General features: G+C 42.2%; 1 protein-coding gene across 1 annotated transcript in view; it reads right to left on the bottom strand.

Moving 5' to 3' along the window:
* The window catches only part of doc2d (double C2-like domains, delta), a 40,938-nt gene extending 24,381 nt beyond the window's left edge, over positions 1-16,557 (bottom strand). The window contains exons 1-4 of the mRNA XM_060930974.1: positions 16,173-16,557; positions 14,341-14,420; positions 14,074-14,148; positions 8,373-8,482 (exon numbers count right to left, since the gene is read on the bottom strand). Coding sequence (XP_060786957.1) covers positions 8,373-8,482; positions 14,074-14,148; positions 14,341-14,420; positions 16,173-16,557 — 650 coding nt within the window. The remainder of the gene's footprint in view (positions 1-8,372; positions 8,483-14,073; positions 14,149-14,340; positions 14,421-16,172) is intronic.
* Positions 16,558-23,638: the final 7,081 nt, after the last annotated feature.

Consider the following 23,638-nt stretch of genomic DNA (forward strand, 5'->3'; position numbering starts at 1 on the left):
ATGTAAATGGTGATATTTCTAGATGTACTGAGGTAAAGTTTGATGTTCCACAAGGTTCTGTCTTGGGTCCACTGCTTTTTTCTTTATACATGTTCCCTCTGGGTGATATTATTCATAAACATAGTATTAGTTTCCACTGTTATGCTGATGACACACAGTTGTATGTTTCTGCAAAACCTGATGAGAGACACCAGCTTAATAGAATTGAGGAATGTGTGAAGGACATTAGACACTGGATGCTTATTAACTTCCTTCTGCTTAACTCTGACAAGACTGAAGTACTTGTACTCGGACCACATGCAGCTAGAAGTAAGTTTTCTGATTCCACAGTAACTCTGGATGGCCTTTCTGTTTCTTCACGTGCAGCAGTAAAAGACCTCGGAGTGATTATTGACCCCAGTCTTTCATTCGAAACTCACATTGATAACATCACCCGGATAGCTTTCTTTCATCTCAGAAATATTGCAAAGATAAGAAATTCAATGTCACTACATGACGCGGAAAAACTAGTCCATGCTTTCGTTCCCTCCAGGTTGGATTATTGTAATGCCTTACTGTCTGGATGTTCCAATAAGTGCATAAACAAGCTCCAGTTAGTTCAAAATGCAGCAGCAAGAGTCCTTACTAGAACTAGAAAATATGACCCCATCACCCCTGTCTTATCCACACTGCATTGGCTCCCAATCAAATTTCGTATTGATTATAAAATACTACTATTGACCTTTAAAGCACTGAATGGTCTTGCACCACAGTACCAGAGTGAACTTCTGCTCCTCTGTGACCTGCCACGCCTACTTAGATCAAAAGGTGCAGGCTATCTGCTGGTACCTCGTATAGTGAAGGCTACATCAGGGGGCGGAGCCTTTTCTTACAAAGCCCCACAGTTATGGAACAGCCTTCCAAGTAATGTTCGGGAATCAGACACAGTCTCAGTGTTTAAGTCTAGGCTGAAAACATATCTGTTTAGTCAAGCCTTGTGTTAATGGTGTTATGAGGTAAAGGAGTAGATCTGGAGGATCCTCAGACAGAGTGTTTTGGTAAACTGGGATGTATGGATGCTGTCAGTCCCCACTCGCTTGCTCACTCGAGTTTGTTGACGGTGTAGTGGCTGCTGCTTTATGTCCCGGGGCTCCCTCATGCCTGAGTTACCTTCTGGCTCTCCCCTGTAGTTATGCTGTCAGAGTTAGTTTTCTAGCAATATGTATACTCTTCCTACTTATTCAGGTGACATTGGGCATACCTAACAACCTGTGTTTTCTCTCTCTCTTTTTCTCCACCCCCCCAATCTGTTCCTCTGAGTTACTTGTCAATCCTGGGATCGAGGTGCTAAACCTCTTCTGCTCCTCGGACCTGCCTGATCCATCCTGGTGCCCTGTGTCTGGTTGGAGTCTCATCACATCGCTCCTGTGGAGGACGGCCCCATGTGGACAGTTGAAAGTCACGCTTGGAAGACGCTCTGGACTCTTACAGTAATGCTTTTATTACTTTATTGCAGTTAGGTTGATGTGAGGCAGCCTTGGGCTGAGGTGCCCTTGAGCAAGGTACTGAACCCCTGACTGCTCCCCGGGCGCTCTGGTGTGGCTGTCCACTGCTCTGGGTGTGTGTGTGTGTGTGTGTGTGTGTGTGTGTGTGTGTGTGTGTGTGTGTGTGTGTGTTCACTGCTTCAGATGGGTTAAATGCAGAGGATGAATTTCACTGTGCTTGAAGTGTGCATGTGACAAATAAAGGTTTCTTCTTCTTCTTCTTCTTCTTCTTTTATGGCTGAGGACTACAGTTGGCTTGCTAACTTTAGGACTGCAGTTGTCATGAAGAGTTTTGCACTCAGGTTTCCATCAATGAAGAGTTTATAGCATCAACGAAACTGACTTCATGTTAAAACTGTTAATATTATAGTCAGGCTGTCTGTTGTTGCCCAAATGAGGATGGGTTCCCTTTTGAGTCTGGTTCCTCTCGAGGTTTCTTCCTCATGTCGTCTGAGGGAGTTTTTCCTTGCCACCGTCGCCACAGGCTTCATCATTGGGGATAGATTAGGGATAAAATTAGCTCATGTTTTAAGTCGTTCAAATTCTGTAAAGCTGCTTTGCGACAATGTTTATTGTTAAAAGCGCTGTACAAATAAACTTGACTTGACTTGTTTGTTTTTACATGATGCAATTGAAAAATTATGCAATTTCTTTATAAGGTATTTTATTTATTAAAATGGATTGTGGAAAAATAGTAAGAGCACCATCTATAGGAAATAAAGCAAACAACGGTTCTTTTAAATAAAGCATTTTTTTAAAATGATATTTCTTAATTATTTGCACTATTTGTTATAGATGTCACTGTTAATACAACTTAATGAACCCTTCCTTCTCAACAGTGTAAATGAGGACTGTGTGTTTTGGGACATGAAATTCCACCGTAACTGAGAAGTCAACTTGGAGTATTCTTCTCAAATCCAAGCTCCTTCCCCGTTTACAGAGAGACATCAAATCAACACAGCTACACACAGCATCGGAAATAAACAAAGTAAAAACACACACATTTAAACAAATTATACTGTATGTACAATTATTAGCTTCAGATTAATCAACGTACAGGTGTTTATCAGGTTAAGAAGGCTGTTTTTCCTTTGTATTGGTTTAAAATTTTCAAGAGGATTCAAGGATGTTTTAATTAAAACTTTAAATATGCGCGTGTGTGTGTGTGTGTGTGTGTGTGTGTGTGTGTGTGCAATCTAGATTAGAAAATGTTGAAAATCGCATTAAAGCATTAATTTGAATTAACCAAATTAATCATGAAACCCGCAAAGCACTAGTGAAGAACAGTGATGATCAGTGATTGGGCTTCAGGGAAAATGGTGATCAGTGATTGGGCTTCAGGGAAAATGGTGATCAGTGATTGGGCTTCAGGGAAAATGGTGATCAGTGATTGGGCTTCAGGGAAAATGGTGATCAGTGATTGGGCTTCAGGGAAAATGGTGATCAGTGATTGGGCTTCAGGGAAAATGGTGATCAGTGATTGGGCTTCAGGGAAAATGGTGATCAGTGATTGGGCTTCAGGGAAAATGGTGATCAGTGATTGGTCATTGATCAGAATATAGTCGTCTTCATTTAACTGATCTCTGCTCACATTATTGGGGAAACAATATCAGATTTGTTCTGTGAATTCTGTTCTGTTGGCCAAATGTTTTCTTATTAATATTTTTATTAGGTAATTTAAACATTTTAAAACTTTGGGGGGTGCAGTGTGTGGGTCAGTAATCTTTTTTTTTTCATGTCTGTTTTAATGATGATGAGATGGTGCGGGAGCATTGCTTGCATTTTGACAGCCACGATCTGATTACAAACTGCACTGATCAGGCTTAAGTCCATTTTACTATGACACAACGATCTGAAACCTGATCAAATAGTGAGAAAATCACCCTTAGCTAGTGAGTTTTGAGGTGTCTTTGTGAAGACTGTGTGTATTAAACTGGCTCCTGAGACAATATGATCTCCTTAGCAGATACCAAGGCAAAGTTATAAAGCAACCTCAATAAAACCTTTTGGTGAAATCTTTTCCAAGATCACCACACCTATACCCTGGAACACAGAACCTTGGGAACATAGAGAACATTGATTTTTGCTCCACTCTGAAGAAGAAAATTGCAAGAGTAAAACCTTGTGTGACTGCTGCTTTATCTTTGGTCATGCATGATTAACGAGTTTTATTTTTACTTTATAAATGACAGTGGAGAGAATATTCTGAGGATCAGCAGCAAGCTCCGTTATTCATCACAATCTGCCACACATACTTTGAGCATCACTGACCTATTAAAGGTGCTAACTTCCACTTTTTTTCTTGTGAACTCAGCCGAAACCATGTTCAGGCTCTGAGTAAAGAGGGTGGGAAGAGAAGAGAATTTTCCTGTCTTTCTTTTCTTTTTTAGCAATGTCATAGAAGTGATAGCACACTGGCATACTGTCTTGAATCATCTTTCTTTTATGTTGAGATGAATAGTCCATCCTGCTCTCTTCACACACATACACACACGCCTTCTCAATAATCTCTTTCCCCTCCAGTTCTCCATTTCATTAATCTCCTCAAGAGAGTTTCTTGGCTGTGTATCATTCTTTCCCTGACTTTCCCTGTCTTTCTGCCTCTGTGTGTCTCAACATGCCCTCACACAGCAGGATGGACCCAAGTGTGTGAGTCTGTTTGGTCGCCGGAGGTTTGTGTCCTACTGTGCCACCGAATGGTACCATTCCCTCCCCTGCCCCGGCTCCCACATTCCTACTTCATCTTTACTTAATTTATCTTCGGATCTGTCTTTCTTCTGTCACTCTTCTTCATGCACATACACAGATGAGCAGAACACCATTATCAAGTCTCCTCAGTGATTAATAAGGAAAGCAGAGGTACTCATGGGATTTGAAGTTCACACAATAAGCATGCCAGCAGCACTATTTTTATTTTTATAACATGCCCAACCAGTTTTGTACCTTAGGGTGTATTCACAGTAGGCGATCTGTACCATGCCTGAGCATGTTTGATACCCCAAAGTTTGGTTTGTTTGACTAGTATGATATTTGCATGCCGTGCTCAGGCATGGATCAGTTGACCTTCTGGGATGCAGTGAGATCGGGCGTGGTTCAGTCAGACTCAGGCACGGTACACATCAGTGTGATCTGCAATTCAAACTTGAATGCTATGATGTACACTTTTCAATTAATTCGAGAATATTTAGGTTATTAACAGGTCTGGTTCTTACGTTATTGATGAACGTGAATTGTAGTCAGTGAGTTAAGCTGCAAATTCCACCGTCAACATCAGTTGCCTCTGTAAAAATCATCTTATGTGTGCAGTAGTGTTGTAGTCAAGACCATCTAAACCAAGACCAAGTCATGACCAAGACCAAAGTGTACCAAGACCAAGACAAGACCAAGACTTTGAAGGGCTGAAATCAAGTCAAGACCAAGGACAAGGCAGGGCGAGACCAAGTCAAGACCAGGACCAGACCATTGGTTGTGAAAGGGGTGGGGTGGGGGAAGGGTGACATCCATTAACAGGGAGAAAAATTTCAAATTAGCAATGAGTCGCATTACTGGTCACATTTGAACCAAGAAATTTTACATCCAATCATAGTAATGATGTTAACAAATAAATCAGGCAATACACAGGTAATTTAGTGAAATCCCCACAGTGGTCTTCACTGGTCTTGAAATAAAATCCCGAGTCCTCTATGTCTGAGACTGAAACAAGACCAATTAAAAATGTGACTGATTCCAAGACGAAACCGAAACCCTCAAAAAATGGTCTTGAGACCGGTCTCGAGTTCTACAAAACTAGCATGCAGCATGAGTTGCTGAAAATCGCTGCGTTGCATAATTGATAAATCTGTACAGCATGTGAGACAGCTGTGTGTCGCCACACCCAAAAGGACTCCAAATAAACACAACATACACCCTTATTGATAAACTACAGGTCTAGTACTCTGGAGTGCACTAGAGCTTTAGTATTCTGCAGATCTAGTATGTAAGTATGGACTACAACTCTAGTACTCAAATGAGTGTGGACCACAGTTTTCAGTCCCAAGTGTAGACTACAACTTTGTGACCAAAGTGTGGGCTCCAGGTCTAGTAACCAAGTGTGGACCTTGATAACCCGTGTGGGATGAGCAATGGCAGAGCGCGGCGAGGAGTCAGGTAGAGACAGCAGGCAACACGTGGTGAGTTTCACCTGTGTTTAATTACTGGCAATTTATTTATGTGTGTCTTTTGTGTTTTTGCAGAGAAGCCAGTAACCAGAAAGAGAAAGCTGAGCAATCCAACCGCCGTGTGTGTGTGTGTGTGTGTGTGTGTGTGTGTGTGTGTGTGTGTGTGTGTGTGTGCATAGAGCAGAGTGAAGTCACTGACAACAGTGAAGTTAAAGAAAAATAAATTGCACCTTTTGCTGTCAAGCCTGTCTCCCATTTCCTCGTTTCCCAAGAGCCTGAGATTGCTCATCATCATCATCAGTTTTTCCCTCATGGCACGCAATTGGCCTTGGGGTGCACCCGCTTGGGTGCTGGAAAAATGTTATCCAACAGGCGCATGAAGTCCTCTTTATGCATCATGCTACGTAGTACTTGTGACCTGTCCATGGACAGGGTCTCCTCAAGCTTATGCCACTGCCGTCTCTTGTCAAATAACAATTGCTTTTGGATGGAATCATTATTCATGCGGCAGACATGTGCAATATACTTTAAATGTCGCATATACGACAAAAATCTTATATTGGTTGTGTTTGGCTAATCTTATGTAGTCTAGTATCGGATATCTTGTATGCCCAATCAGGTTTTCCATCCACTGGAATTATTGGATTAGCTCCATTGCTCCACTGTCTTGATGGTGGTGCATTCCTCCGTGCAAATCCTCCAGAGATCATTTTCCTTAAGAAGTTGTTCCAGACAATGTTGCTCTTGTTAAGTTCCACAGTGGTCAGTTCCCATGCTTGGACACTGTATAATTAGCGGGATCGGACACATGCTGTTAGGATTCTTATACGGGTACTGAAGTATATCTTGCAATCTGTGAGGACATTCTTTAACTCGTTCCATTTCTCCTAGGCTGACGCTATTCTGATATGCAGGAAATCCGATGACTTATTGTTGAGGTTGGAGATCAGGTATCCCAGATATCTGAATTTTCTCACATTCTTTATAGACGTTCCATTAATGGCTAGTAGGCTTTCCTGTTCTTTAATGCTCTCATCTACATTAAAAGCCATAGTTTCTGTTTTCTTGTAGGACATTTTCAACCCAAATCTACTGAAAGTATTATCGCATATTTCCAATATTCTTCTCAGCTATCCAGGTCTTCAGAAAACAACAACTACAATGACTCTAGCACCCAAGTGAAACCTGCAGATCTTAGACCCAAGTGTGGAATATAGTTTTAGTACCTTAGTAAGGCCTACATCTCTTAGACCAAAGTGTAGAATACAATTCTAGTACCTGAATGAGGCCTACATCCCTTGTACCCAAGTTTGAAATACAGCTCTAGTACCTGAATACAGATCTTGTAGCCAAGTGTGGAACACAACTGTGGTGTAACTGATTGCACACCACTGCTCTGGTACTCAAATATCAACTACAGCACTGATTAACGAGAAGAGACTATGACCCTGGTTGTTGATTGGAGATGGCAACACTGTTTCCTAAGCGTAGACAAAATGTTCAATGAAAAAAGTCTGGATCTCTAGGATAGAATATAGGTCTAGTGCCTGAGTGTGTACTACAGCTGAAGTTCCAGACTGTGGACTGAAGTTCTGGTATTCAAGTGTTTATAAGTCTGGATCTTGGTTTTGGGCTACACCCTCTTATTCCTGAGAGGGTACTACAGCTCCGGTACTATAGCATAGACTACAACATTTGAATGCAAGTGTGCACAACAGCATTGGTTCTTGAGTATAACTGACAGCTCTAGTACCTGAGTATGGACTACAGTTTAGGTACCTGGTTGAGGACTACAGCTCTGATTCCTATGCATGAACAACAACTCTGGTACTGACTGTGAACTACAACTCTGGTAATTGAGTGTGAAATACAGTATTATGTTTATTGTTAAAAGCGCTATACAAATAAACTTGATTTGATTTGATTACTAGTACCTGAATGTAGACTGAAGTTCAGGTACCTGGTTGCAGACGACAACCAGTACTTCAGTACTTGGTACTTGAGTGCAGACTATAGCTACTTAAGTGTGATTGACAGCTCTAATACCTGATTATAGACGACAATACAAGCACCTGGTTGTGGACAATAGCACTCGTACCCAAAAGCTCTTTTCCACCAAGGCAGTTCCAGGTCCAGTTCGGAGCTGGTGCCTAATTTCAAACCAGTTCTTCATGTTGTGACAGCAAAAGACTGGCTGTCAGCCAGGAAAAGTGTGTCATCAATACTTTGCTGGTCTAGAACCAAGAACTGCTTAAGTCAGGGGCTAGGGGTGGGATATCATGACCAACAAGACCAGGTAAAACTTTATGACCACCATTTTAAAAAATACAGAGCTACTATGAACATCTAATCTGACTAATCCAAAGAAGAAAAAGAGATGATGTAGTCCACTGTTGTTGTTGTTGTTGTTGTTGTGCTTGGCGCTAGTGGTGGTAGCGTGGTGGGCTAATGGTACTAGCAGCAGGGCTAGTGGCTAGGAAAGCAGAGACATATACAGTGACATAATGGCATGGCTCCATGGTGGCTCTCTAGCCCATGAAAAAGCACACCAGTTCTTGGCGAGTTTGCAAGTTACACCAGCTCTGAGCAAGCACTGGAACCAGCCCAGAACTAGCACCTGGTTTGCGGTGGTGGAAAGGGGGTACAAGTGAGACTACAGTTCTAGTACTAGTATGGACAATGGCATTCATACCTGAGAGTTTTTGTTGTCATGTCAGCAGCAGTAATGCCATGGTAAACCAGGGTCTCATTCCAAACTGGATTCAATGTGTTCTTCAAGGTCTTTGTACGCAATTTATTTGCCTGTGTAAAGAAAGATAGAAAGGTTATATCTTAAATCATGCAGTGCACTAGCGACAGTAGAGTCTCAGTGCAAGTAGTGTGTTTATCCTGAGAAACTGAGCAAGTTGTAGTGTAATCTTAATACCACTAGAACTGCAAGTAATTTTTAATACTCTGCGTTCACAGTCAAGCAAGAATAGCATGACACTGCAGACACAAATTAGGAGGGAAATGGTTAGGGTGACAATTTAGGGGTGTAAAATAGGTGGTTACTCCTGTGATGGTACTGGTCAATGGCGTAAATTACCAGACAGTAATCTGTCATTTTCCATTTTGTTCAAAGCAAAATAACAAAACTGAGGAAGAATGAGGCAGGGTCTCTCAGTATCTGTCTATATACATGGCTGACCATGAAACAGACGATGTATGTACAAGCCCATATATGTAGCATGTCAGAATGAGATGAGCTTCGTTTTTGTTGTTCCCTCAGGACACATACACATATCGTCTTCAAAATCTGTTGGCTATCCGAGAAAGGACACACACACACACCTCATCACATTGCCTGCTGTCATTTATGAAAAATCTGGTCCATGTCCAAGGAGACACAATACAAACAGGTGTCGCACTCCCAAAGTGAAGATGACCAATTATGGTCCATCTGTGTAATTATCAGTAAATTGAGGTAGCACACTTATTAGGGCAACACACACACACAGCATTGTATACTTTGTTTCCTTGATTTCATAATATTGTTTCTGAACTCAATCTCATCTCATCTCATCTCATTATCTGTAGCCGCTTTATCCTGTTCTACAGGGTCGCAGGCGAGCTGGATCCTATCACAGCTGACTACGGGCGAAAGGCGGGGTTCACCCTGGACAAGTCGCCAGGTCATCACAGGGCTGACACATAGACACAGACAACCATTCACACTCACATTCACACCTACGCTCAATTTAGAGTCACCAGTTAACCTAACCTGCATGTCTTTGGACTGTGGGGGAAACCGGAGCACCCGGAGGAAACCCACGCGGACACGGGGAGAACATGCAAACTCCGCACAGAAAGACCCTCGCCGGCCACGGGGCTCGAACCCGGACCTTCTTGCTGTGAGGCGACAGCGCTAACCACTACACCACCGTGCCGCCCTTCTGAACTCGATTCATTACAATTTTCTATGAAAGGCCTGTGCTCCAGTTGTTTTCCCAACATGCCTTCATTCACTTCCCCTTGATCACAGCACTTGAGTTATGTTAAGTTCCATTCCATTACATAATCAGTTCAAATGAAGTTGGATAGGTCAGTCACCTCAAGTCCACTCCTCTGTAGTTCGCCTCTGAAGTGAAGTTCTGAAGCTCTTAGTTCACATGCTAGTGATTTAGCCAACATGATTCTGTACCTATAATTATCGGGAAATTTTCACTCAAAACAACAGCAACACCATTTTCACTCTGCAGCCTTTAATATGCCATTAATGATGTGACTGATGGCTCAGTGGACTGAGGTCAAGCCAAATGAGATCTCAGTCTGATAGAAAGAAGAAAACAGTCTATTTAATGATGTGTTTAATGAAAGAATAATCACTGTGTGCCATTTTGAACTTAATTACTTTCACAATCATAATCTCAAATGCTGCAAGTGAGCATTTGTCGCACCGATATTTTAAGCAGGGTGGATATCTTCTGGTCCTTGTATGAGAATGTGGATAGCCAATCAGACTGAGCCTCAGACGTAACTACAGACTTGCGCACCATTCAGAAGTTAAATGAGCCTTGTGAACGTGGGGACAGAGGTTTACTGAAAAAGGAGGCATGTCTTAGTTCGGCTTGATTCTGACCTGAAGCACATACTCTTTGCGTAACAGGAGCAGTGTTAAGTCCAGCGCCACTGTCTGGAAGTTTGATGTCACCACACTATGTTCGGCTGAAATTTGTTTTCACATCTTAATCTGCGAAAGCAAATGTAACCAGAACGTAATCTGGAGAACTGGGTTATGAATGAATTTATAGTTTCTCTGTAAGTGTAATAGATAAGCGCTTGGTCAGATTATCCTTCAAACCATGTGCATGTTTTCTTTACATCATCAACTAACACAAATGTTGGCATTATTTTATTCATCCAACAAATCAAAATAGTGAATTAAAAACATGATAAAATCTCTTATATCCCAAACAATTTAGTGTCTCGTGGCTTCATTAAGCTGTGCACGAGTAACTGTCAGAGTTCGATATAAAATAAAATGTAAAATAACACTGCGCTGGATCAAGTGCTATTCTGTGATGCTGCTGAATAATAAGTCCAGAAGCCATTTTGTTAAATTAAACCAGTGATTAATGTGATAATTACAGCTTGGATTATTCATACAGTATTATTTAACAGTTATTCCCCCGAAATCGAGTCGTACATGAGCTGATGTGTGACGAGGCGCGTAGCACTGAGTTGTCTATAATCCATGTACGATGAGATTGAGTGGAATAACTGTTTTATTCTGTCAACATTCACTGGATTTTGAGAAACAGAGAATTTTTATTTTTATTTTTTGCAAATTCGATAAATAAAAACTTTATACAAAATGTCTGACAAAACCATTTCCACTTAGAATGTAAACAAACCGGTGAAATGACAGGAGCAATTTGTGAAAAATGCAATAATAATAATTCTTGAATTTTTTTTTTAAAAAGATACGCTGGGGGCGGCACGGTGGTGTAGTGGTTAGCGCTGTTGCCTCACAGCAAGAAGGTCCGGGTTCGAGCCCCGGGGCCGGCGAGGGCCTTTCTGTGTGGAGTTTGCATGTTCTCCCCGTGTCCGCGTGGGTTTCCTCCGGGTGCTCCGGTTTCCCCCACAGTCCAAAGACATGCAGGTTAGGTTAACTGGTGACTCTAAATTGAGCGTAGGTGTGAATGTGAGTGTGAATGGTTGTCTGTGTCTATGTGTCAGCCCTGTGATGACCTGGCGACTTGTCCAGGGTGAACCCCGCCTTTCGCCCGTAGTCAGCTGGGATAGGATCCAGCTCGCCTGCGACCCTGTAGAACAGGATAAAGCGGCTACAGATAATGAGATGAAAAGATACGCTCTTACCATCAAATACTTTTATTCCATATTTTGTTGTTTTTTTTGTATTTTGGGGGTTTTGTTTTCAAGTAGAATTTTTATTTTACCCTCAGTTGGTTCAGCAACACGCGTCGCCATTTTATTTTTCTCTACTCATGGTATATGAGCTGATATCCTACTAGCCAATCAGAGCATGCCACTGCTCATATCCAGTGAATGTGGAGAGAAGAAATCAGTGATATGAGACTCATTTTATTAGATTTATTTCAACACTCACCATCTTCTCACTCATAGATGGTATCATCACATTATTGTTTTATTTTTCATTTTTAAATAATCTCTTGTTTTTGAGCAGCTATGTGACCCGACTCTCTGAACACCAGGAACTTTTCCCACAGAAATGTTGAAGTAACTTTCAGACTTGGAATCCAGACTGTAGCTTGGAGGAAACCATCCTGGAGGCTACGAGCTTCCTGTTTGCTCTGTTAGCTTTGGAGCTTCACCTTGAGATCTTTTAAAGAACTCACACAGGGTGTGGCATGGAAATTTTCCATCTTTTCCAAACCCCTGCTTTAACACGCAGCCTGTCCCGGAATAACCACACTGATGATGTGTGTGTTTTTAGCATGACGTTATTCTGGGCTCTTCAGGATGCGACACTCGGCTGTGGGTGTAAACAGTGGTGAGAATTAAAGGCTGGATGATGAACGAGTGGCGACGCTCCAGCTTGGTCTTCTACAGCTGGGCTGCGACCCAAACACCAGCAACTCAGAAAAGAGTTCTACTCACTAGTGAGGACTTCACGAGAGCACGTGGTTCTGGATGGTGCAGCAGATCGATCACTTCTCCTCCTCTTCTCCTCATCTTGTCACTCCACCTCACTTTCTTATTTCTCCTCCTCCAGATGTTATCCTTCTTTTCTCTTATCACTTTTTACTCTTAATTTTTACATTTCTCTTCTCCTTCTTCCTCTTTTTCTCCTCAACTTCTGCTAATTTTTCTTATGATTCTTCTTCGTCTCTCTCCTTCTCTCATATTCTTCTCCTTTTAGTCTAGTTCTTTCTACTTTTCTTTCCTCCTCCTCCCTCTTTCTGTGTTCCCACCATCTTTTCTGTCCTTTCATTTTCCTTCTCTTCTTTCTCAGTCTCTTTCTCTACCGCCTGTTTTCTCATTTTCCCCTCCTCTTTCTGCATTCACTCTTCCTGTCATTTCACCTTTTCTTTTCTCATCATTTTCTCCTTAAGTTCTCCTACGTTGTCTTATCTTTCTTCTCTTTCACCTACTTTCTTTCTCTTCATTCTCTCCCTCTTTCTCATCATTATATTTTTCCTCGTCTTTCCTCTTACATTCTCTTTTCCTTTCCCTGTCTCCTTTTTGTCCGCTCCATCTACCTTACTTTCTTTTCACCTTTCTCTCCTCATCATCCTCTTTTTCTTTCCATCTCTCTCTCTCGCTTCCCTGATTCTAGTTTCTTCTTTTCTCACCTCCTCTTTTTGACTTCTCTCCCTCTTCCTTCCATCCTGTCTTTTCTTATCTAACTCTCTCTTTTCCTCTAAGTTTCTTTTTTCTCTTTTTACACTCCTCCTCTTTCTTGTCATCCTCTCCTCTTCTTCTTTTCTCTCCTTGTACTTTCACATTCCTGCTGTCTCAACACTCTCTTCTTTATTTATACTCCTTTCTTTTTTCATGCTTTTTAATCATCTCATTTTTCATGTTTTTTTCTTTCTCTATTTTTTGACTTCTCATTCTTTATTTATCTCCATGCTTCCCAACACACACACACACACACACACACACACACACACACACACACACACACACACACACACAGCTGCAGTGTTTCCTAAATATTTCATCTTACACCTCTTTCTCTCTCTCTCTCTCTCTCCTCTCACACCATCCCTCCATCTGGGCCGGGGCAGTGATTCCCCAAGCAGCAGGTGTGTGTGTGTGTGTGTGTGTGTTTGTGTGTTTGTGTGTGTGTGTGTGTGTGTGTGTGTGTGTGTGTGTGTGTGCTGTACATTCTCTCTCTCTCTCTCTCTCTCTCTCTCTCTCTCTCTCATTAATCTGTCTGACCTTCTATGACCTTGAAACAGCAGCACATTGATGAAGAGATGGTGAGAGACAGACAGACAGACAGAGAGACAGACAGGTGAGGGGGGGACAGCAGCAGGTGGTTGTCATGGAAACAGCACAGATTGTTACGCGACTCACGTCAACGGAGCGTGGATGAGTGAACGAGAGAGAGAGAGAGAGAGAGAGAGAGAGAGAGAGAGAGAGAGTGTGTGTGTGTGTGTGTGTGTGTGTGTGTGTGTGTGTGTGTGTGTGTGTACATGCCCCACTTATCAGCCCACACAAGGTTTACACACACTGCTGAGCTTTGGCTGATGGAATGCACACACACACACACACACACACACACACACACACACACACACACGCACAGGGTCTTTATGGTGGATTGCATAAAAGAGATTAAACGTGTGTCATATATATATGTGTGTGTGTGTGTGTGTGTGTGTGTGTGTGTGTGTGTGTGTGTGTGTGTGTGTGTTGACCTTGCTTGCTCCAGGCAGGAGGTGGAGCTTCACATATGGGTCAGCGAGTCCGTTAGAGTCCATGGCCTTTAGTCCCTACACACACACACACACACACACACACACACACACACACACACGCCGGGAGCTGTGTTAAGCAACATCCGCTAGAGAGAGGGAGAGAGAGACAGAGAGAGAGAGAGAGAGAGAGGGAGGGAGGAGTGTGTGTGTGTGTGTGTGTGTGTGTGTGTGTGTGTGTGTGTGTGTGTGTGTGTGTGTGTGTTCTACCTTTGCCTTATGGATAGTGCAGTGCAGGCAGTTGTTCTCCTGATCAAACAGCAGGCTGAACTCCAGAGTGCCCAGGTATGCTGTCAACACACACACACACACACACACACACACACACACACACACACACACACACACACACACAGGTTAGAGAAAGCAGAGCAATGCTGCTGTTGGCAGTTGGTCGTCAGGTGTTGATTAATTCTCTCTAACAGCAGCTCTGACATTAGTGCAGGTTTATATTAATGCCCTCGTTCTAACACGTCCTCGTTTCCATAGTAACAGCTCATTCACAGGGGCGTGTCCAGCGGATTCTCCACTGATAACAAACAGATTTTTAAAACTGTGTAATCGTTGGAATGCTGAAGTTTTCTGAAGTAAGGAGATGTTTATGTCACGCTGATGGAAGAGTCTCCAGTGTCAGCGCTCTGTAACACTCAGAGGTGGAGTTTAATATTTGCAGGGCGGGGGCTGGTGAGGGGACGACGGTTTACAGCTGTGTTTAAACCAGTTGTGTTAAAAATAAACATTAAAAGGAACTTTCTATTTGATTATTTCAGATTTATGATCTTTAGAATGTTTTCAGTGGGAAATAATTGGAACAGATTATTACTCATTATAATGAACTAAATATCCTTTATAAAGACAGTTACAACTGCCCTCAAAATATTATCTCATGGCCTTGGAACATTATCTCAGTCTCAATATATTATCTCGTTGTCTCTAAGTATTATCTTGTGGCCTCAAAATATTATCTCATACCCTCAGTATAGTATCATGTGACCTCAGGGTATTATCTCATTGCCTTGAAATGTTATCTCATACCCTCAGTATATTATCTTGTGACCTCAGGGTATTATCTCATAGTCTCAGTGCATTATCTTGTTGCTTTAAATATATCTCAGTCTTAAATTATTATCTCATTGCCTCTGAGTACTATCTTGTGGCCTCCCCTGTGGTTGATGTTATGGTCGACTAGTTTAGCCTGAATTTCACTCGGCTCCTTGGGCAAGGTCGTCTTCCTTCTCTTCCTCGTTCCTCTATTTCTGTCTGGACCTCTGCACTGTCCTCTTCCTCCGTAAGCAACACAAACCTTTTTATTCATTTATGTGTTCAGTTCCAGTTCCTTCTTTTGCAGCCAATTCATAAAATAAATTAGAGATCTATAGCTGTCTGAGCCCAGGCTTCTTTTCACCTCTCTCTCTCTCTCTCTCTCTCTCTCTCATCACTGCTCCCTTGTTGTTTTTCACTAAACAGATATTAAAGATTTTCATTAAACATCATTTATATTTTCTTGAGGTTTCACTGTTGGATCCTTTCCTAATCTTCAGAGCTGATCAATGATACAACATTTTTGTCAAACTGTCTCGTGGTTTCCACTTAAAACCTGGTTTATTCTCCTTCCTTAAAATCTTTCATTTTCAGAAGGTCTGCAAATAATTTCTGTCTAAATGCACCATTCAGCTTCACACTGTGTGTCCAGTAGTGTGGTAGGAAGGTGATGTGTCCTTTCTAATACTACTTCCTGTTTACTACTCTGCTCACAAAACCTCCACTGAGGACAGAACTTCCAAGAACCTTCAAAGAACCTCCAAAAAACATTTTCTCCAAAGCCATGAGCATGAACTGAATGGTCCAGGAACAATCTCAGATGATGATATCTTTTAATCTTTTATTTTATTATTTTAATTAGTGGGTTAATGTTAGCTTTTTTAAAAAATAAAGAGTTACCTAGGTATTAACAGTGTAACCATGGCAACCTTTCCATTATTATTGTCATGTAGTGATTTGTGGATTGTGAGGTTCAACAAATAATAAATCCCGTCACTCACTGTCATCATCATCGGAGTCGACGCCCTCTCGCTCTTCTCCATCCTCCTGTCTCTCCTCGTCTCTCTCTCTGTCTGTCTCTCGGGTCCGGGTGACAGGTTTTTCCCTGGGCGGAGGGGGTGTGGTTGGAAAGGCATGGTAGCGTGGGAAGAAGTCGGACAGGTTGGGGATGGGCAGGATGGGACCGGGACAAACGTTAATGGCGAAGTGCTCCTGCATGGAGATCTTCACTGGAGAAGGGGGAGGGGGGCCGGAGGGCGGGGACACAGACAAGGGGGATGGGGACGTGGAGGAGGAGGAGGACGGTGGGGGGAGGGTTAGATGAGAGGAAGGCCCACCTCCTGATGGGAAGTGGGAGTGGCTGGGAGGAGCTTTGGGCACATTCATCTGGACCAACACACAGGAAGGACTGGCGAGAGAGAGAGAGAGAGAGAGAGAGAATAAAAAATTCTCATGAACACATTTCACATTTGCATGCTTTACATCAAGGGCGGCACGGTGGTGTAGTGGTTAGCGCTGTCGCCTCACAGCAAGAAGGTCTGGGTTCGAGCCCCGGGGCCGGCGAGGGCCTTTCTGTGCGGAGTTTGCATGTTCTCCCCGTGTCCGCGTGGGTTTCCTCCGGGTGCTCCGGTTTCCCCCACAGTCCAAAGACATGCAGGTTAGGTTAACTGGTGACTCTAAATTGAGCGTAGGTGTGAATGTGAGTGTGAATGGTTGTCTGTGTCTATGTGTCAGCCCTGTGATGACCTGGCGACTTGTCCAGGGTGAACCCCGCCTTTCGCCCGTAGTCAGCTGGGATAGGATCCAGCTCGCCTGCGACCCTGTAGAACAGGATAAAGCGGCTACAGATAATGAGATGAGATGAGATGTTTTACATCATGGATGTTTTCTAGAACATTTCTGAGAACCAGCAACTATTAGGGGTGGAGCTTATCATACTTCACATCACTGATTGAGTAGATTCATGGTTTATGAAATAAAGTGCTGTTTTTAAAACTGTTTAGCTAACAAGCTAATGCGATAGAGAGAATGAGAGCGAGAGCAAGAGAGAGAGGACAGCTGTAACAGGACAGAAATATCAGTTTTTCGATTTTTATCAATATTTCCTGATAATCCTTTCACTAGCTCCACCTGTTATTTATAGGTGGTAAGGGGCGGGGCTTACTGAAGGTTTTAATTAATTTATGCTCCATTATCATGTGTTATGTAGCTTGTTGTCGCTGTGTTGGACGAGCAGGCGTGGAGTTTTCACTGAGCTGCCCGGAGATCAGCAGCTTCACTAGCTAGTGATTTACATCAATATCTCAGTGATAATTCCATTATATCTGATTTCATTGATAAATTTCACATAAATAATGCAGATAGATAGATGATAGATGACTTTTTTATGGACAGATAACACTTGATATCTCATCTCATCTCATTATCTGTAGCCGCTTTATCCTGTTCTACAGGGTCGCAGGCGAGCTGGATCCTATCCCAGCTGACTACGGGCGAAAGGCGGGGTTCACCCTGGACAAGTCGCCAGGTCATCACAGGGCTGACACATAGACACAGACAACCATTCACACTCACATTCACACCTACGCTCAATTTAGAGTCACCAGTTAACCTAACCTGCATGTCTTTGGACTGTGGGGGAAACCGGAGCACCCGGAGGAAACCCACGCGGACACGGGGAGAACATGCAAACTCCGCACAGAAAGGCCCTCGCCGGCCACGGGGCTCGAACCCGGACCTTCTTGCTGTGAGGCGACAGCGCTAACCACTACACCACCGTGCCACCCTAACACTTGATATCTTATAGATAATATACACGTGGCTCTCAGTTCACCAAAATGAAATAAATGACAATACGTCATTTATCAATCACTACGTCTGATCATTGCCTTATTTTTGTATTACACTACCTATTTTGCATTACATTTACCTTTATTTTGTACTACACTGGGTGTTTTTGTTTTTGCTGCTTTTGCTTTCTTTGCTTTTATTTTTGCACTATATCGCCTTTACTTTGTATTATTTCTTCCACCTATTTATTTATTTGTAATTGGCATTCATGGTGGACAGCAAACTAATAATTTCATTGTGCAAGTGGACATGTCCTTACTGTGCATATGATAATAAACACTTTGAACTTTGAATAGTAATAGGAAGAAAAATTATTTACAAATTATTTACACTGATGCAGAGTTTTGACGGAAAAACCGTCCTGATGGCGCTTGTGAACGCCACAAGAGCTTTGCATTGCTTTACTTCCTGAGGAAGTGAATTCCACAGTTTTGCAGCACTGAACACAAATGTTTCATCACCGAAAGAACGATTAAAAACACGGTAGGATAATGTTCGTGTTCACATGTCAAGTTTTCCTTCCACGGACCTCCACCAGGTTGACAAACCTTTTCCTGAGGTGTTCAGGAGCAAAACCATTCACAGGCTTGAACACTAAGATGCATTCCATGCATTTTACTTGATTATGGAATGATATCAAGTTCCTTAAAAAGGCTTTCGGATGGATGATCCCATGCCACACCCATGATGATTCTCGCAGCACACTTCTGGAGCATAAGCACAGCATCCGCATGTTTCTTGAAGGTCTCCCCCCAGACGGTTGGACCACAGTCCATGATGGGCTGGATCAGGGTGTCGGAGCAGGTTTTCCTGGCTCTTAACGAAATAAATTTCTTGGAACGCTTCAAAAGACCACGCCTTTTTGTGATTTTCTTAGTCACATACTTCACATGGTTGTCCCATGATAAAGTATTATCGAAATACAAGCCAAGGAGTTTAGATGAAGAACCTGTTTCAATGGGACTTTCATCGAGCCTAACTTGCAGTGCCTTGTTATCCATTAACACGTAAAAATAACCAACTGATCTAAAGAGCAAACTTATAACACAGGCTGTGAAATCTCATGCACTTTGTGTGGTTTCGCTCATATATAATCATCATCTCAGCTCATTTCTCTGATCTGAGATGCAAGTAGCCTGGATAAAGTGTGCGTTTAATTTGTTTTTTGGTTTTTGTTTATGAATTATAAATGCATTGCATGTTTAATGACACCTGAACTCTCTAATTAACAGTTACAGCACACAAAGTTCCACACTGAGGGGAAAAAAAAAAAAGAGATCAGTCCTTCACTCTCATTGGTTGGCTCCACTTTGCTTTGATTCTCATTTACATAAAGTGCATTGCTTGCTCCACCCACTTCTCTGCCCCTCCTCCTGTCACTGTGGATCATCTTTATTTCTGACCACAAAAACAGAAACTCAGAGAATATAAATGATCAGAACGTGTTTTGTATAAATAACTCCAGGTGGTATTTATTCTATCTGAACAGACGTGTGAGTGAGGAGAGCATTACATCCTTTTTATTGTCTCCAAGTTTAAATCACAGAATAATAACTTATAGACAACGGTTAAAAGGATGTGTCAGGTTTAGGGAAGTTATTGCATTCCAACATACATGTAATGGTCACGTGACCTACTTGTGACCGAGTGTAACTTGTGTGGCCACGCCCCCTACAATGTAATGGCGTGGAATTGTTACTGTGATGATGTTATGTGTATCTCAAAGCACACACCCATCTGTGATTTACTCTGATTGGGCGTATCCCAAGTGAGCTGATGAGCATCACAGCTGCGAAGCTGCGATTGGCCACTGTTTATGGGCGGGGCTTACTGAAGGTTTTAATTAATTTCTGCCCCATTATCATGTTTTCCTCTAAAGCAGCCTGTGGACCTGTACACTGAACTCATGACCCCATCCTTTTATCAGCCAGCCAATCAGCAACCAACCAATTAACATATTCATTATTCAAACATTAGCATATTCATTCTGCTTCATGACAGTCTCACACACACACACACACACACACGGTCATACACACTGACACGTCATCGGTCCAAACCTCACACATGCCACTGATTCTTTCTCTCTCTCTCTCTCTCTCTCTCTCTCTCTCTCTCTCTCTCTCTCTCTCTCACACACACACACACACACACACACACACACACTAAATATCCTCACTGATGAACACACACATGAACACATGTCACATATACACTCAGTCTCACACTCAGGCATGTGGACTATCATGCATGGGCTGAGATCTCACACACACACACACACACACACACACACACACACACACACACACAAAATAATGTGTAATAAAACCTACAGATGTATGTAAACACACACACACGCACAAAGCATCCTCACTGATGTACACACATGTGAACACGAGAAATTTAAATAATTTAAAATGGAATGTAATCGATCTCACACACACACACACACACACACACACACACACACACACACACACACACACACACACACACACACTCACCCATTTGCAGTCTTCATCTGTCCCGATGTTCCATCTCGTCCTCTGTCTCACACACACTGAACACACTCCACCGCTGCCTGGAGTCAATATACATCCCCTACACACACTCTCTCTCTCTCTCTCTCTCTCTCTCTCTCTCGCTCGCTCGCTCACTCGCTTGCTATCCCTCACTCTCTTTTCCTTCTCTTATCTCACCTCAACACACTTTGTCCCTCATCCCTCTCTCTCTTGTCTTGCTTCTCTTTACATTCTCATCAATTCTCTCTCTCTCTCTCTCTCTCTCTCTCCCTCTCTCCCTCTCTCTCTGCTGTAGTGTATTTTTGTATTTTTTGGTAAATGGTGTGTGAATGCTACATATCACGCTCACTGATCTGTCACTCTCCTCCTTACACCTCTGAGACACAACAGAAAAAAATGAGCAACAGAGAGAGAGAGACAGAGAGAGGAACAGAGAGAGAGACAGAGAGAGGGACAGAGAGAGGAACAGAGAGAGAGACAGAGAGAGGAACAGAGAGAGAGACAGAGAGAGGGACAGAGAGAGGAACAGAGAGAGAGACAGAGAGAGACAGAGAGAGGAACAGAGAGAGGAACAGAGAGAGAGACAGAGAGAGAGACAGAGAGAGAAAATGAAGCAGTAAGTGAATTAGTGAGTGAGAACGATGTTAAAAAGGAAATGTGACTGAAACATGTTAAGGAAATAAATCTCTATAAATGTATAAATTAAGGTCTGAGGGAATGTGGTGTTAAATACAACCCCAATTCCAAAAACGTTTGGACGCTGTGTAATATGTAAATAAAAACAGAATGCGATAATGTGCAAATCATGGAAACCCTATAGTTCATTGCAAATAGTACAAAGACAACATATCACATGCTGAAACTGAGAAATTGTATTATTTTTTGAAAAATGTTTGCTCATTTTTAATTTGATATCGGCAACACATTTCAGAAAAGTTGGGACAGGGGCGTGTTTACCGCTGTGTCACATCACCTCTACTTTTAACAACACTCTGTAAACGTTTGGGAACTGAGGAGACCAACTGCTGTAGTTTTGAAAGAGAAATGTCGTCCCATTCTTGCCTGATTATGGGATTTCTGCTGCTCAACAGTTTAGCGTCTCCTTTGTCGTATTTTGTGCTTCATAATGCACCAAATGTTTTAAATAGGAGAAAGGGCTGGACTGCAGCAGACCAGTTTAGCACCCCGACTCTTTTACTATGGAGCCATGCAGTTGTAATACGTGCAGAAAGCAATTTGGCGTTGTCTTGCTGAAAGAAGGAAGGCCTTCACTGAAAAAGATTTTGTCTGGATGGCAGCATGTTGCTCTGAAACATGTTTATACCATTCAGCATTAATGATGCCATCCCAGATGTACAAGCTACCCATGTCATGTACACTAACGCCCCCTCATACCATCACAGACGCTGAATGCTTTTGAGCTGTGCACTGATAACAAGCCGGATGGTCCCTCTCCTCTTTAGCCTGGAGGACGTGGTGTCCATGATTTCTAAAAAGAATTTCTACTTTTGGTTTGTCAGACCTCGGGACAGTTTTCCACTTCGCCTCAGTCCATCGTAAAAGAGCTCGGGCGCAGAGAAGGGGGCGGGGTTTCTGGATATTGTTTATATCTGGTTTTAACTTGCGTTTGTGGATGCAGTAATGAAGTGTTTTCACAGACGATGGTTTTCTGAAGTGTTCCTGAGCCCATACAGTGATTTCCACAACAGACACGTGTCTGCTTTTAATGCAGTGTCTCCTGAGGGTCTGAAGATCACAGGGATCCAGTGTCAGTTTTCAGCCTTGTCTCTCGCATACAGAGATTTCTCCAGATTCTCTGAATCTTTTAATGATATTATGGACCATAGATGATGTGATCCACAAATTCTGTGCAGTTTTACATTGAGGAACGTTATTCTTAAATTGTTGCACTGTTTGCCCACGCAGTCTTTCACAGATCAGTGAACCCCGCCCCATCTTTACTTCTGAGAGACTCCGCCTCTCTGGGATGCTCTTTTTATACCCAATCATCTTACTGACCTGTTGACAATTAACCTAATTAGGCTTTTTTTTTAGCATTACAGCTTTTTCAGTCTTTTGTTGGCCCTGTCCCAACTTTTCTGAAACGTGTTGCTGACATCAAATTCAAAATGAGCAAATATTTTTCAAAAAAACAATAAATTTCTCAGTTTCAACGTTTGATATGTTGTCTTTGTACTACTTTCAATGAAATATCAGGTTTCCATGATTTGCAAATCTTCACATTCTGTTTTTTTTAAATTTATGTTTTACACAGTGTCCCAACTTTTTTTGGAATTGGGATTGTATAAAAAATGTGCTCATATTAAATATACAACAAAATTTAAACAAAAAAAAAAAAAACAGACATAACTCATAAGTCACTCAACAACAGCCGATCACACCGGACTGAAACTGTCCTAATGGGCGTGGTCTAATGTGCCTGCTTGATTGACAGCTCACTGTCTGAGACTTTAACGTCACTCAAGCAAATGAACACAAGTTCTTTGCTGCTATGTTAGCTTTCATTCGCTACGTCAAGTGTTTCATGCTTCGTAGCTTTACATTCTAGTTGGCTTTTGCTTACTCAGTTTACGTTCATTCACTTATTTCAACATTAGCTTCCACTCGCTAAAGTTAACTTTCCTTCAGTGGGTTAGTTTTCACACACTACATTAGATTTCACTTGCACAATTAGCCCTCCGTCATTCCGTCAGGTTTTTTTCTTCAAGTTAACTTCTGTAGTTGTCTTTCACTTGTAGTTTTAACTCTTGCTAGTTATATTTCTGTTTTCTCGGGCTTTAATTAACAAACACTTGAAACTTATTTAAAAAGCCTTTCAGCAGGTTTTTCCTCCATTATTGATTTATAAAGGAATAAAATTTGGTTCTGTGCAGAATATCAATACTTCACCCTGAGAATAAAAGAATCACCCAAGCACTACAGTCACAAAGCACTGCCTCAGCACCGAGAAGTTCGGCTCTGGAGTTTCAGCCTGACAGGAAACTTTTCCAACCCGTCTCTGGAGAGAAGCTCATCTCATGCTGGCTCAGGAGTTCTGCTTTAGCACACTGCATCATGGGAACTGGATACTGTGT

The sequence above is a fragment of the Neoarius graeffei genome, chromosome 10 (assembly GCF_027579695.1).
Source record: "Neoarius graeffei isolate fNeoGra1 chromosome 10, fNeoGra1.pri, whole genome shotgun sequence".
NCBI lineage: Eukaryota > Metazoa > Chordata > Actinopteri > Siluriformes > Ariidae > Neoarius > Neoarius graeffei.